The 16,949-nt window shown below is 35.3% G+C and overlaps 2 protein-coding genes and 1 pseudogene across 11 annotated transcripts in view; 2 read left to right on the top strand and 1 right to left on the bottom strand.

Annotated features, from left to right (window-relative positions):
* LOC109676735 (doublecortin domain-containing protein 1-like) overlaps window positions 1–16,949 on the bottom strand; it is a 1,027,711-nt pseudogene that overhangs the window by 198,400 nt on the left and 812,362 nt on the right.
* LOC109677192 (dnaJ homolog subfamily C member 24-like) overlaps window positions 1–16,949 on the top strand; it is a 929,921-nt gene that overhangs the window by 55,194 nt on the left and 857,778 nt on the right. The gene's annotated exons all lie outside the window — the stretch shown is intronic.
* LOC141418784 (small ubiquitin-related modifier 1-like) lies at window positions 428–13,511 on the top strand. Its single transcript, XM_074060659.1, has one exon. The coding sequence runs from the start codon at window positions 2,060–2,062 to the stop codon at window positions 2,435–2,437; it is 378 nt and encodes a 125-aa protein (XP_073916760.1). The 5' UTR covers window positions 428–2,059; the 3' UTR covers window positions 2,438–13,511.

A 16,949-nucleotide genomic window follows, 5' to 3' on the forward strand; every position in this document is an offset into this window, starting at 1 on the left:
TTTACACATAAAGTTCAGTGCAGCTTTGGTTTAGGTCTGAAACACAAAACCTGACTTTTCTCATATGGAATAGGCAGGGAAGATAACAAAAATTTCCTTTCTAGCTCAAAACAGTTATTGTCTGTTAGATTAACCTACTGGTTATCACATAAAAATGCCAATTCTAATGCTGCCAAAAAAAAAAAAAATTCAAGGCCAATAGGAAAAGGGGACCAGGAACTAGAGAAAAGGTGAGATAAAAAAGAATTAACCTAGAAGGTAACACACACGCACAGGAAATTAATGTGAGTCAACTCCCTGTATAGCTATCCTTATCTCAACCAGCAAAAACCCTTGTTCCTTCCTATTATGGCTTATACTCTCTCTACAACAAAATTAGAGATAAGGGCAAAATAGTTTCTGCTGGGTATTGAGGGGGTGGGGGGAGAGGGAGGGGCAGAGTGGGTGGTAAGGGAGGGGGTGGGGGCAGGGGGGAGAAATGACCCAAGCCTTGTATGCACATGTGAATAATAAAAGAAAAAAAAATTGAACCAGATGAAAGAAAAAGGATTCTATGTCAACACTATATATAATAAAGTATGAACAGTATAGGAGTGTAGATAAAATGTATTTTAAAAGCTGTGATAACTTTACAACTATGGCAGAAAAACACGCCAATAAATACATAATTAAATGTCTCACAAATTCCTAATTCCATTTCTTTATGTTGCTTCTCATAATCACAACCTTCAATAATTTTTTTATAATATTATAAATCTGTCAAGCTATCTAACTTGAGAGCAAAAATTTTAAAGCACTGAAAGAACCTTTAAATCACTCTTGCTTTGCATTTCTACGTCAGAAGTTTACTTCCTGAGCCATGATAAAACCTGATCTCAGAGCTGGACAAAAGAATCCAGCCTCTAGTTCTTAGCTATACTTACTGATGTCTAGTTAAGTACCTCCTTTTCAGTGCAAGCAACAAAATGTAATTGCCTCATGGCCTGCGGGTGTCCATTTAACAAAAGAGGCTTTGTGAGGGAACCCACAGGTGTTACCTTTCTGGATTCAAGTGAAATCTGATAAAGATTCCACAACATCAAATAACACATTTAGTAAACTGTAATCAAATTCATGATTAGGCAAGGACCATCTAATTAAGAAAATGTTCTAAGAAGTAAGATATTTGTATGTTTAAACCTTCAAAAGTTTCAAAAAAATTCCTAAGAAATGGTTTTTTTAAATTAACCTTTTATTTGCCACATACTTCACAGTTTACAACAAGCAAAGTAGGTGTGCACTGGCCCTATCACTCCCACTTCTTCCAAAATGACAGCAAAGAAAAGGAAAAATAGTCATTAAAGAACCCAACAAAAATCATAAAGGCAAGAAGAGAAACTTGAACTATTTTCTTTTTACATTTTCTGTAATGCATAGGAAAAAGAGCCATACACATTATATGAAAGTATTCAGATAAAGCCATTTTGTTTCTTTTTAGCAAAAGAAAATGGGAGTGATTTATCAATGACACTTTAGTCTTAAAAGTATTTCATTTTTTACACATATTAAAGATGTCATTTTATGTCTAAAGGAATAATCAGTAAAATACAAAATGGATCATTTCCTTGCCTGAGGAAAAAGTCCATCTGGTGAATGTGCATGCATAAGATGTCATTTTATTCTAAAAATTCTTAGCCATATAATTGGTTTTTATGTTACTGTCTTCGAAATAGGCAGTGTCAAGCCAAATTTCTATATCTCTCTGTGGCTAATGCATACAATGATGACATATACTTAAAATGCAGCCATAGTAAGATCCTACTAGAGAGGATATTTGGAAATGAAATAACTATTAACAATATTATTCTAAAAGGACTTCACAAAACCCAGATAACAGATAACTCAGATAACAGCAAAATTAGAAAGACCATCAGTAAATAATTGTTGGCATAGCTGGAAGTCCCTGCAGCCTCAGTATTGGTGTTGTGCTGTGGGGAAGGGAGGCTGTAAACCCTGGAGCCAGGTTCTACCTGCCTGAGGCTGCTGCTGTGTGGATACCCCTGGTGAAGCCACCCTTACTATGTCCGACCAGGAGGCAAAACCTTCAACTGAGGGTGTGGGGTATAAGAAGGAAGGAGAGTATATTAAACTCAAAGTCACTGGACAGGATACCAGTGAGATACACTTGAAAGTGAAAATGACAACACATCTCAAGAAACTCAAGGAATCATACTGTCAAAGACAGGGAGGTCCAATGAATTCATTCAGGTTTCTCTTTGAAGATCAGAGATTTGCTGATAATCATACTCCAAAAGAACTGAGACTGGAGGAAGAAGATGTGATGGAAGTTTATCAGGAAGAAATGGGGGTCATTCGACAGATTTTTTTTCTTTTCCCTCAATCCTTTTTTATTTTTAAAAATAGTTCTTTTGTAATGTGGTGTTCAAAACATGATTGAATACTTGCACTCCATCTTTTTAAAATATCTGGTAATTTGAATTCTAGTGCTCATTATTCATTATCATTTGTTGTCATTGTGCTGATTTTTGGTGATCAATCCTCAGCCCCTTTATATTACCCTCTCCTTTAAAAAATTACACGTGTGCACAGACAGGCCATTTTTTTCAGTGCTGTGCATTTTCAGGTTTGTGGTGATAAGATCAACCAATGCGATTGTTCAAAATGATTTATTAATTGGCCCTGAAGTTCTAGCATGTGAATGCTTCACTCCTGGACTATGACTTTCAGTGGGAGATGGAAGTTTTTTCATAGAACTGAACTGTGGGGAGATGACCTTTCCTTAACTTGAAGCTACTTTTAAAGTCTGAGGGTCTGGACCAAAAGAAGAGGAATATCAGGTTTGCCTTCACTGAAGAGAAAACCATACGATTAAAAAATCTTGTCTGGAGAACCCAGAAAAGTTCTAATTTTCATTACCAGTTAATACAGTTATTCACACAGAAGTGTATCAGACAGAACACTGCTCCTTTTGATTTTATTTGTACTTTTTGACCTGGGACATGGGTTTTAAATGGACATTGTACCAGCTTCATTAAAATAAACAATATTTGTAAAAAATGTAAAAAAAAATTGTTTACCCTTCTCATAACACTAGTAAAAGCTACAAACAAAAAATATGTGTAAAAAAGAAAAATTAAATCTCTGTGGCAGTAAATTAGGAGAGTTTTCTAGAACACAAAGCCAAGAAAACATTAATCTTTTTTAAAAAATGGGAGTGTCTCAAGTGCCAGTCATGTGTATCTTACAAAGCAAACCCGAAGAATGATTCTGCTAATACTCTATTTTATTGATGTTCTCTTTGCCGTAACTTCTTGCCCACATTCTGTTTACCTGAGCTAATTAAGGCAATAGACTATTTGAAGTCCTGATAGAAATGCTTCCAAATGCTAGATGTAAGATAAAATGATTATATTTATAAGGACCAGGCACTGAGTAATTACTAACTGACTATTTCAGTTTTATTTTCAGCATTATTTTTATGCTATCCTACTTCTTTTTCTCTCTACTTAAATTCTGCCTTATTACTATCCAATCCATGTCATTTCTGTTGTTGCCCTTCTCTTCAAAATGGTGCTACCTCAGCAAGTCACCCCAAGAAGAACACACGTTTCAGTAGGCTAGCCCTACAGAACAAGAGAATAATTGGAAGTATGCTTTTACGAGCAGGTTCTCCCTGCTGAGTAGGTTTAGAGCTTATTCTAAGACTCTATGCGCTTATTCTCATAGTATTCAAAGTTGAGCTCCATATCTCCCTAAATACTATCATCACCCAGTCAGAACAGTAATCTCTGATGGGTTGCTTAGAGTTAAAATACAGTTTTTTTTAGTGGTTAAAAATACAGTCCACAAAATAACAGTCATGGGTTCAAAATGTAGCTCTGCAACATATTAGTTCAGTCCCTTGTTCTAGTTACTTAAACATTATCTAACAACTGAAACTAATCATTACCTTAGAGACTACTTTAAGAACCAAATTAAGTATAACAGATGGCTTCTGGCTTCTCTCAGGCACTCAATAAGGGCATGTAGCTAGCAGTTGCTTGAGCTGCTGGTATGAATGATACCTGTTTTCCTAGTTCTCTGAAAAGTGAATTGTGCTTTGCAATTTTACTTTATGTTTTCAGTTACTTTCTTTTACACTGTACTCAATCCTATAACTCTGGTGCTAGCCAAGTCTTTAAACTGAATCTGGTAGGGCTAGAGGTGTGGCTCAAGTGGTAAGAGCACCTGTCTAGCAAGTATGAGGCCCTAAATTCAAACTCAAGCATCACCAAAAATAAAAGATAGATGGATAGATAAATTGATTCTGGTATAATTTAAAATGTGCATTAATTTTAATAAGTTTCATATTATTATTATAACCAACTCAATGAAATTCAGTTTTTAAGATCAGACCACCCAAGGTAGATAATAAAGACTAACATTTTAATTTTTTTAATAGGCATCTTTGTCAAGCAATGTTTCTCAAGTTTTGAATGCTTAGATCCTTTCTTACAAAGTATTCATTCCTTCCGAACCATTTACTAACTAATCAGGAGGCGGACTGAGGAGAAGAGTGTTGGGATTAAATATATAGGTCTTCCCCTCTAAGCCATCTTAATACTAATGGCTCACTCTTAAAACAACGAATCGTTTTACCCTCTGAATTTTTAAAAATTATCTTTGGAAATACAATATTGACTGCTGTGCTTGGGATTAGTATTTAAAAGAAGCATTTTAGGTTCAATCCCCAGAATTGCAAATCAATCCATTAATAAGAAGCATTTGGTAATCTCACTCTGTTACTATTTCTGAACTTTTTATTTTAATGCAGCCTGATCTACACTAGTGTTCTCATATTATAGAAAATGAGCTTAACCTAATATAACACAGGGTATTTCAGAGTTAGTAGATATAGTGGTAAGTGTTAAAATAATGAGTTTCTTGTGCTCTCAGAAAAACAAGTCTAAACAGTGAGTAAATCAGATGCATACTGCATAAAATATGTACTGATGCTTCCACTTGAAATTTAATTCTTGGCACTTCACATAATTCTCAAAGTCCAAACTCACCTCCATACAAATTTATTGCTACAGATGAATCTCTGTAGCTCTTTTCAGTTTCCTATTGCCCCTTGTGCATAACTGCCTCATATTCAGATTGGCCAGAAGCATAAGGAAACATATTGAAAGCTGTGGACTGAAAAGAAGAGGGGAGAAAGGATAAGGGAGAGTAACAGAGGGGGTTAATCTGATTAAAGTACAACGTATTTTGGGGTGAAACATGGTGAAATCCCTTTGAATAAGGACTATACTCTTGAAAAATGAAAGACTGGGATGTGAAAACATCCTGTTAGGAAGTATTTACAGTGGGAAGAGAGAAGATAAATGGAGAGGGGAAATGAGGGGGAATAAGGCTGAAGTACTTTATATACTTGTATGAAAATGGAATAATGACACTTGTTGAAATTATTTTAAGTAGCCGTGAGGGGGATGAGAGAGAACAATGGAGGGGATGAATCTAACCAAGGTACATTGTAAGCATATAAGGAAATGTGACAATGAAACCCCCCTGGACAACAAAGATATGCTAAAATGTTTTTTAAAATGCTAAAAAAAAAGTTTTTTTTTAAAAAAAAGATTGGCCAGAAAACAGATTTCTTTTAATTTTCACTCAACTTAAAATATCTCAATAAATTTTCTAGTTCCCTGCATTTCTCTCTCTCTTGTTTTCAAAGATTTGTTTACTTCTTTTTTTTCCCTTTATTGTTGTGCTGGGTGGGGGATACACTGTGGCATTTACAGTTCTTACAGTATATCAAATATATTATACTTGAATTCATCCCCTTCTACCATTATCCTTTACCCCTCCCCAATTCCTGAAATACTTAACAGGTATCATTTTTGCATTTACATATATGTGTACACATTTTTTGCACCCTATTCACCTTCTTAGCCCCTTTCCCCTGTCATCTCCCCCCAACTCTGCTGCCAGGCCCCTGGGCAGGACCTGCCCTATCTCTTGTTCTCCAATTTTGTAGAAGGAAAAAGAGAAAAGATAAAAAGAAAAACATGACATTTTAGCTTGTCTGAGATAAGTGTAGCTACACAAGGAGTTTCCTTGTGATACTTCCATATACATATGTATAGACAACAAATTTTCTGAAGTGCTGTTAGAAATGGAAGGTCACCAGTAGAAAAGAGTCCATACTCCAAAACATTGAATAATTAAAATTAAATATATAGGTCTTTTTGTACTTGATGTCACTGATGCATTTTTTAAAAGGCATTGTTCCACACTTTTCTTTGACAGATTCTTCCACTTGTTTTTTATTCATCAAAACACAACTCTAATGTTCTAGACCATACATATTAATTAGAATGCAATCTAGCCTTATGAGTAAAATTGCAAGGCAGATGATATACAGATGACATTTTTTTTTAACATGACTGATACAAAGAGAATAAATAAAGGTCTTTAAAAGCCAATACTGATGTCCTAGGGCTGAGATCATCAAAACATTGTTTTGATTGAGGTACCATGAAAGGAAGATATCAAGGAAGAAATAACAAAACATTCAGATGGCATTTTAGGAAAACACTGGGTTTTTTGCCATGTGCTGAAATAATTTAAAGGCCTTTGTATTAATTTAAAATACAACCTATCTTAGACTTAGATTCCTAAACTTGTACAAAACTGAATGTATCTTGTCTCCAGTTCCCAAACACTCCTCTCCACATCCCTATTATTTATTTATTTTTAACAACCTACCCCTACTGTTAAAGCTAGTAACTTGGGTGTCATTTATAAGCTCTTCCAGTTTTTCTTTCTTCCAGCATCCAATCTTATCTAGATATGTCTTTAATCATGCTGTAATCTTTGTACTTCTTTCCATTCTCAAAGTTATTATCTCAGTTATGGTTCATTCACAGCCTTTCACCTGGACTCCCTGCCTCTAAGAGCTTCTACTCCAAACCATCCTCTATTAGTCTACATTAATGCCAGAGTGATCTTTCAAAAATTCAATCTCATCATACTATTTCCCTGCTTGAGACATAAAAGGTACTGTGTTTACCTTTTCATTGTTATCCCTACCCACTCCTCCTACTACCTGATCCATACATAGGAATTTACTTTTGGTAATTCCCCACAGTACCTTCTTACTTCTAGCCCTTAAGAAAATATACTGCTTGCTTTGGTAAACTCTGTATATTCTCTGAAACTTCAATCTCAGGTTTACCTCCCTTTGCTAAAATATTCCTCTCTATTCCAACCTGGAAAAACATCCTTTTATCATACCTCCCTGTGAATAATTCTATGACGCCATACTGTAATTCTTTATTCCTCCAACTTGATTAAAGCTCCTAAAACAGTAGCCGCTAGTCATACATATGTCTATTTAAATTTAAAAATTGTATTAAAAACTGGGAACTCACTTCCTCAATCACACTAGCCACATTTCATAAGGCTTAATTGCAACATATGCTTAGTGGCTACCAGGCTGTGCAGTGCAGACACAGAATATTTCCATTCTTTCAGAAAGTTCTATTGGACATTGCTGAGGGCCAGGACTTGATCCACCCTCAGCTAACAGGGCACTGACCTCAAGTAAGTGCTTAGTAATTGTCTTGGAATTAATGAATGCTTGCATAAATTAAAGAAAAGGAAAGTTGAGAGGTTAAGATCTGGCAAATTTGGCCTACAACTATAGCCTCCTGAAGGCCATTTAAGTATTCTCTTTCATTCCACCTTTTGTCTCCTCTTGCAAATCTCTTAAGGAAGATGCCTGAATCTAGGTTTGGTCCTTACCAGTTATGTCCCCAGACCTACCTTGATTTTGTTTAAATAAGAAAAGTCAGGTCAAATTTCAATTCTCATCACATGATACAAAGCTTCTCTAATACTTATTATTTTAGAGATTCATAAACATAATGTACAGAAAGCAGATAATCCTGTTATATCTTTAAATTAATTACTTCCCTATAGTTGTAAGTATTTTCTTGAATTGTATATAGTCTTCTTTTGCTGTTGGCTTTGCATGTGTTTTTGCTGAAGGTGCAAGCACTAGTTGTACCATGTGATTCACATGCTCTTTTAAAGTAATTACAAAAATTCTAACACAGGAGGAGAATTCTCTCTAGCTTGGCAGTATGGTGACTTGTAATGCCAAAAATTTCTTGCTGATTTAGCATGTACAACTGTTTCAGAACGTGTAATTCTTTTTATAAGTTATTCTTTTCCATTCTTATTTTAAGTAAAGAAAATTTGGTATAGTGTTTGGTACTTTTACAGGCTAAGATTAAGTGGGTCACACACAGAAAACCAAAATTAACCTATCATATTTTAATCATCCAAATGGTAACACAAGAATTTCATTTAGTTGCTTATTCCAAAACATTTGAACATATTCCACCTAATTAATAGTAGTTTCTTCAACAGACCTAGTAAAGAGGACTGTACAAGATCAGGAAGCCAAATGACACCTGGAATGTATTCTCTTTGATAGCAACTGAGTTTGGAATCTGATCAGATGTTCATCTGAACAGCAGTATTCAGTCTTTCATTTTTCCCAATTACTTCTGGACAATCTAAAAGTAAGGAGGTCTCAGATAACTTGCAGATTAAAAATAGTTCCATTTTACTGAATCATATTCTGCCTCTCAGATTTATACCAATATTACTGGCTTTCTAAGTTTGATTGTTAAAATACTTTCAGGTGAGCAACATACATTAATTTCAAGACAACTGGCTACTATGTAAGTACAAATGTTGATGTTCATATATACATACACATAATTTTAAACACATTAAAATAAAACATATTACTACCAAATAAAATTCTATAAGCCACATATTAAACTAAGTTCATATTATTGAAAATGTTCAAAGACCACATCAAAAAATACTTGAGGGGCCTAAAAGATGATTCTTTAATGCTAACTTCTGAATGAAAACAACTCAGACTAGTAACAATAAGTCAAATTTATCTTCAGAATTGTGTTAGCCATAGGATGAAAAAGTCACGTCATCGCCGCAGTGAACCTTCACTTTAGCGAAAGAGTAAACATATTTCCTCCACATTAGCTGCAATCAAGGCATTAGCAGGCTGCTATGATTGATTATCCTGGGAGCCGTTGCTGAGGAATGGATGTGTAGCACAGGTTTTTATCACTATAGTCTGCAAAAAAGCAAGTCCCTTATTTAGCTATCCTAGTTGTAATAAGTGACATTATTAGGTACTTCTTCTATTTAAATGACATAAGGACTTAGTGTATCAGCAGCTTATTATAAACAAGCCCTTTCAATGTGATGATTTCTCTTCCTACACAGAAGTGCTTTTTCTGACTATGATACAAGTGGTAATAGAAGACCAGATGGTTATGACTTTGAGCTAAGGTAAATGATACTTAACCAAACAGAAAACAGCATTAGGATATTCAGGGATTTGAACTATATCCTAAATACACAGTACACATTAAAGGACTATTAGTATTAACTATAAAAAGTGACCATTTTCAATGCTGTCTAATTAGTGAGATTGTTTTTCAGGTTGTCAATTTGTTTTATTTAAATATTTCTAATGTACTAAAAAAACAACTTTATTATGGCCATACTGTTGCATTTCCAAGTTCTAACAACTCAGTATATCCTGAGAACATTTAGTTATTTTTGAAATGTTAAATTGTCTCTGTTTCTTTCAACAATAATAATGATGTTATTAATCTACCCTAAAATTTACAAATGTAAAAATACCATATTCCTTATCTACCCTATCATCACTCTACCTCAGTAGACTGCTTATTTGGTAACTATTTTACCTTTTGTGTGTAACACTGGAATCTGTGGTATCAAGGACAACCAAAAATCTTTGCCTTTTTGATAGCTTTAGATTAAATCTGAAACATAATTTTTCCAATATTTTCCTTTAATAATAGCAAAAGATCTCCGTACTATAATCTCAGCAATATAACAAAATCCCCATAATCATGTACAAGGTAGCTGCTATGGTTGACAAACTGAAATCTGATAATGTTTTATATGAAAGAATTAAATGGAAAGACAGTCCCTTTTGAAGGATTATCATTCTCCAAATTAAGTCACACATTTCCACTATCTTTTACATTTTCTATAAACTTGTAATTTCCAAATATTTTCTCAAATGCACTCTATATATGAATAAACATATATATGACTATATCCATGAATGCACACTGAATGACTGAGCATTAAATTGTTTTAAGGAATCTTTGCACAGATCAAAAAAGTGCAAGACATGCTTAACATATGTTGGAAACTATGAATAAAATAACAATTTTATTATATTCTGTCATTAGTCATTTCTGAGCTTATGATTCTAGCTATTTTGGAAGTAGACTGTAGAGCATTTCATATTACAGTGAAAATCTATTTTTCTTTACCAAACAATTTATTTTTAGTGTTATTAATTTAAAGGCTTTTTTAGTTAAAAATGAACAGGAGTCCCTGAAAAGGGACTTTTAAAGAATTTTCTGGTTTATATAGGTTCAAGAGCCATAAATTGTTTCATTTTAGCTTAGATTGTCTAAGATTAAAAAAAACTTTAAAATGACCTTAAACATCAAAACTCTCTTAGTATAAGCAAGAATGAAGAAGGGAGATAGAATATACCAAGAGTTAACAACCTAATGTCAACCTTGTAATTTAGTTTGGGATAAAAAAGACATGTGTTAAAAGTGTTTCTGAAGAACAAGACACAACTAAACACACTGAAACCAATGGAAAATAGTAAGAGGAAAAGGTTCATAAAGAGTAGAGCAGGGGTTAGTCGGATTTAAGCATAATATATTTACAGGTATAATCAAGATAAATTCCCCAATGAACCAGGAACAGATGCTTAAACAATCAAGAAGAGGAATGAAAAACACATCATGTTAAGTGTACTGCAGTAACAGGGGTGGCAGTAAAAAAGAAGTTAAGGAGGAATGACTATACTTGAAGTATTTTCTGTACAATGTGAATATGCAAAATTGAAATGTGTTGAAGTTACTTTAAGAAGAAGAAAGGAGTAGAGGGACAATAACTGAAGGAATGGACCAAATTTGGGTATAATAAGTGCATATATGGAAATATTACACTGGAATCCCCTGTATACCAATCCTATACTAATTATAATGTTTTACAAATGGTTTCCCAAGTTAAGGAATTCTAAAGCAATAATATTCTCTAATAATCTGTATAAAAGAACCTAGTAAGGCAAAAAAGTGAACTTATGAATCCTCCCATGTGGTAAAAAGAATAAACACAGTAAGTAGCCAAAATTTTGATAGACTTAGAAGCTTGGCATTAGGTGGTGTGATCTCAAGAATATAAGGGGAGGGCCAGTCACTGGTGGCTCACCCCAGAAATGCTTGCTAATCAGGAGGCAAAAACTAGTCCTGAACAAATATTCCCAAGACCCTATATGCAAAATCACATCATGAGAAATGGGCAGTCACAGTGGCTCAAGTCATATAGATATACAACCAAACATGAGGCCTGAGTTGAAACCCCAGTGGTCCCCCAACAAAAAAAGAGTACAAGAGGAGGAAGTTAGAGATAAAGAAGTTGTTATGATTTAACATCTTATTGTGAATAGTGGCAAGATTGAAAGGCATACTATGGAAGAGATTCTATCCTAAGAGTTTGATGTTTGGCATCTAAAAGTTTGTGGATTAGGGATGTATTTTTCCAAAAAAAAAATAGATATCCCACCTTATGTGTGTCATATTATCTCAGACTATGGGGAGCTGAGTGGTTCAGGTATGATGAAACTGTTCATTTCTTTATACTTTCGGTACAAGTTGGGTATGTTCTTCCCATCCTAGGATTCAGGAATGTGCTATAAGGTGAGTTGGATCAAAGTCTCCTTGGCATTACCCCAAATGCTGTAGGGTTCCACTGGTTCTCAGAAGGAAATCTTTCAGTTTTGTATGAAAAAACCAACAACTGGCATAATTGAGCAAGGGTCTGTTCCACCTGTCTTGACACATCCTATCTCACCGAGGCACAAAATCTTTAGCATCCAATGGGGACTTATCGTTGGAGCTTTTATGTGAAGCTCTTTTTTTTTGAAAAGGCAAATTGTCAAAGACGAAATAAAGAGTAGGAGAGCTCCAAATTGCATCAGAATACCTCATAAGGTACAGTGGAAAAGAAACACACAAGCAAAACAGAGAAAAGAGGAAATCACATTAATTTGATGGCAATGCTCTGCCTGCTACCTGTTGATTTTCCCTGATGATGCAGGAGCAATTCAACCTTTTGGCTGGTTTGCCAGACTTCTGTCACTGGAGATGGGTAGAGGAAAGTTTGATTCAGGAAATTTTTAAATTAATTACTTATCGTATTCATGGTCTTGAATGCATCAGAAAAAAGAATTTTCATATGATGTAAAAGTAAAAGACTGGCAAAGGTTTTATTACACAATTTAGGCAAGGGTGGAAATAGTAGGAAAAGAGGAAAAGGCATGCCAAGCCAATTGGAGTACAGGGTTACAGACACAAGGAGAAGTTCTTCCACCAAGGGTGTTTGCATTAGCTAAGTTAGTTTAGGGAACTGGGTTGAACCATTTTCAGATAAATGGAGCATTTGTGTTAGACACCTTGCAACTTTTAGTCATGTTGAAGTTTAAATGCTGTATCCGAATTTCTCAAGCATGGAGACATTGGGTTTGGTTTGATCTAATCAACACTATGGAGTTGTGGATTGTATTTCTATGTTTTTCTGTATTATGGACATTGTTTAAATCAAAAGAATTGCTGTAACAAGGCATTCATACTTTCAAAGGCTCATGAATAATATAGGACATGTTAGAGAATCATTAGCTGGCTTTTACTGTTAAATTAAATCAATGGAAAGAGCTGTGCTGAATGAATACATGTGCATGCTTTCTTAAAGTTTATAATGCACAATGTTTATTTTTAAAATCCTAGCCCCATATTCTCCTTTCTTTGGTTCTAGAAACCTGTACCTATTTAAGCCTGTTACAGTAGGATGAATTTATCACACACCTAGTAATTAGCAAGCTTACATCAAGAATTTTTTCTAGGTTTTTGAGTTCTATTGAAGGGAACTAGAAAACACACACACACACACATACACACACACACACACACACACACACACACACACACAAACATGTGTCAGGATGCACTTCCTTAAGACATCTGCTCATTGCAATCCCACAACCCATTTTAAGGGATACTTGAGTTCTACTTGGATACTTGGATTAATGTGAGATTGATGATCTGACAACAACAAGGCATCTTTTTTTTTTTGGTCAGAACAAACAGGCAGTTTTGGACATTTTGAAACCCCTATTGAAGCAGATATCAATTGTTACTAGAGTTGAAGTTGAAATTCAACCAGAAAAGAAAATCTGTAAGTCATCCACAAGGTAGATAGTAGGAATTGAGCATCTGATGTCGATTTAAAAAAGAAACAAATGCAATGACATGTCTACATCAGACAAAGGTGGCTAATCTTACCTTGGCAACACAGTGTTTCTCTTTCTCCTCTTCCACATAGGAAAAACCTCCATTCTGTCCTCAGTGGAATCTAGTAGGAAATGGAGTGCTAGCGCATTGGATTTGCTGATGAAAACTTCAGATTGCACTTTGTGTGAACACGGGACTCAGATGGAAGGAGATGAGGGTTTGACACGCAGAGACTCAGTTGAAACTGCAAAAGTTTCTTCTTGAATGAAGAAAAGGAAATGCATAGAATCCAAAACAGTGAAAACTGTAGAAAAAAATCAATGGCATGTCATTGAGCAGAGCAGAATTCACAATCAGAGTGCAATTTTGAATACCACTTAATCATTTCTTGACATATCCAGGCAGAAGAAAAATAGAAAGAAGAGAAGAACTATATTGCTTTTTGATGGATCAATTGAGTACCCTAAAATACACATTACACTGAAGCTGACAAACCAGCAACTCAACAGTTGATCTTATTTGTAAAAAGTTTCATTGCAAATGCAGTCAAGTAAGATGAGGACAAACTGCTGTATGCTGCACCCCCCCATCCCAGTATGACCTGTGTTCTTTTAAGAATCACAGTGATATATCAAAGAAGGGAGAATGCAATGTGACACTAGAATTAGAGAGTGAAGTGCTGCTTGTTAGCTAGAGAAGCCATGGATATCCAAAACAAACCTCAACAAATAAACCAAAAATAAAACTTAAAAATGAGCAGAAGCTAGTGAGACTTAAGGAACCATTCTTTCCTACATATGTCAGAGGAAGTGTGGTGCAGCCTGCACCTTAATTTTGAATGTCCTGCCTCCTGAACTTTGAAAAAATATATTTTTCTTATTTGAAGCAAAGAAATGTGGTCAGTAGTGTTTGGAGCTCTAAAAACTAATGAACACACCTACCTACTGTAAACTTATTGTTCTACATAACAAGGATTCTTTAAAGAATGGGAACAACCCTATCTTCACATGACACATTCTGTAGATAGACCCAGTTGTGGTCCATAAAACTCATCTTGGCATATATAAACATAAATTGCCAGGCATCAGAGTCTCACTCCTATAATCCTAGCTACTCAGGAGGCTGAGATCAGGAGGATTGTGGTTTGAAGGCGGCCTAGGTAAAGAGTTCACGAGAACCTATCTCAAAAATACCCAATACAAAAAAAAGGCTGCGTCAACTGGCAGAGCATCTCCCTAGCCAGTTTGAGACCCAGAGTTCCAAACCCAGTCCTGTCAAATAAAAACAGAAAAGAAATCATAAAACTATTGTCCCACAATACTGTGAAATTAAACTAAACCAGAGAGAGAAAACTGGAAATCCACAAATATTTGGAGATTAAACTTCAAGGTGAACACTAAGTGATGAAAAGGGGGAGATTAGCAGAGAAAAGTCAACACGCACAATATTGAATCTTCTGAAGTGAAGAAAAAAATTAACCTGCTTCTAGGCTGGGAACCATAAGGAAATGTAGGAGACAGAATGGACCAGCACTATTGATATAACAATTTTCATTACTGATTTCATGGACATTAAAGTAATACTTTCAAACAAATTTTGGTCACAAAATTGATAGGATAAGGCAATGGACTAATTCTTTCAAAGGCGTATGCTACCAAAACTTATGCAAGGATAAATATAGTCAGAGTGATAATATGTGAAAGATGGAATCAACAAACACATTTCAATGAAGAAATGACCAGGGCCAGATCTTTTTAGTCCTGGAACTTTTGAAATTCTTACATAGTAACACACAATGTTCCCTACACGAGATGATGCATATGATGCTAGTTACTTACTCAATTAAATTTAAAACATTAAATTTGCACAACATCTGCATAGGAATTGTCTGAGAGCTTTATTCACATTTAAACTAATCAAAGTCTTTGTCAAGAGGTGAATGCATCAGCACAATTCACCACCTCTATCCTGGGGACTTGTATGCCATGATATGAGTCACTGAGCTATCAAAGTACAGAAACTAGGAAAGACACCTTCAATGTGTATTTCTACATGAAATAAGTCATACTGAAAAAACATCATATGCTGTGGTTCTAACCATTTGAAATTCTGTGGCAGACAACCTATGGGGACAGTGAAATTTCACTGGTTGTTCCACTTCATAGAAATAGTGGAGAGGGATTAGTTGATGAAACAGAGGAAATGGTTAAGCATCAGAACTCTTTGCAATGGTGATTGATGATCTCAAGGAAAGTCCCTAGAACTGCTAGAACAAAGTGAACCTTATTGCAAACTCTCAACTATAGTTAGTAATAATGCATCAGTATTTGTTCAGAATCAATAACTGGGGCTGGGATGTAGCTTGGTGGTACAGAGCTTGCTTAGCATGTGCGAGGCCCTGGGTTCGATCCCAGCACCAAAAAAGACAAAAAAAAAAAAAAAAACAGGATCAACAACTAAAGTAAAACTCTGATTGGAGAAGTTGTTTTAAAAAGGACTTGAGGCAAGGGGATTGGACTATGAGCACATGATAAAAGCGAGAGCACACAAGGAAGGGGTGAGGATAGGTAAGACACCTAAAAAACTAGCTAGCATTTGCTGCCCTTAACGCAGAGAAACTAAAGCAGATACCTTAAAGCAACTGAGGCCAATAGGAAAAGGGGAACAAGTACTAGAGAAAAGGTTAGATCAAAAAGAATTAACCTAGAAGGTAACACCCACGCACAGGAAATCAATGTGAGTCAATGCCCTGTATAGCTATCCTTATCTCAACCAGCAAAAACCCTTGTTCCTTCCTATTATTGCTTATACTCTCTTTACAACAAAATTAGAAATAAGGGCAAAATAGTTTCTGCTGGATATTGAGGTGGGGGGAGAGGGAGGGGGCGGAGTGGGTGGTAAGGGAGGGGGTGGGGGCAGGGGGGAGAAATGAACCAAGCCTTGTATGCACATATGAATAATAAAAGAAAAATGAAAAAAAAAAGGACTTGAGGAAGGGATTAGATCTAAAATCTTTCTCTGCTATTCTTTCCATCTTGATGTTCATCAATAATATTAAAAATGACTATGTATTTTATAAATCTGGCATCCTATTGGAGGAGCAGATATATTTCACCCAATGTTAAGCAATGCAATAAATGTAGAACCATTTGCTTGAGATGTTTACTTTTCAAACTGTACAAAGTTTTGTGTGTAAATGGATATAACTTAATAGGTTATAGCACTAGAGATGAACTGAATGAACTTAAGTTGGCCCACATTGAATATAGAACAGTATGGCTTAAAACCTTATAGTTTTCTGTGCAAAAGAAGTTCCTAAGCTAACAAGAATTGTTGCTAAAGAATGGACTAAATTTCTACATTTCCACAGTACCTTTGTTTGGTTCTTCTGCAAGCTCCCATTGTTGGGTTGCCAGAAGTGGATTCTTCTGCCACACTGCTGGGCCAGGTCAGACTTGCTCTTGAGCTTAGAGGAGGTATTTCTTCAGGCAACCTGGGGAAATATTATAGTAAATA

This window comes from Castor canadensis, chromosome 18, assembly GCF_047511655.1.
Source record: "Castor canadensis chromosome 18, mCasCan1.hap1v2, whole genome shotgun sequence".
Taxonomy (NCBI): domain Eukaryota; kingdom Metazoa; phylum Chordata; class Mammalia; order Rodentia; family Castoridae; genus Castor; species Castor canadensis.

What these genes read in the sequence shown, in the direction of transcription:
- LOC141418784 (XM_074060659.1), top strand. Translation starts at nt 2,060, where the DNA reads ATGTCCGACCAGGAGGCAAAACCTTCAACTGAGGGTGTGGGGTATAAG.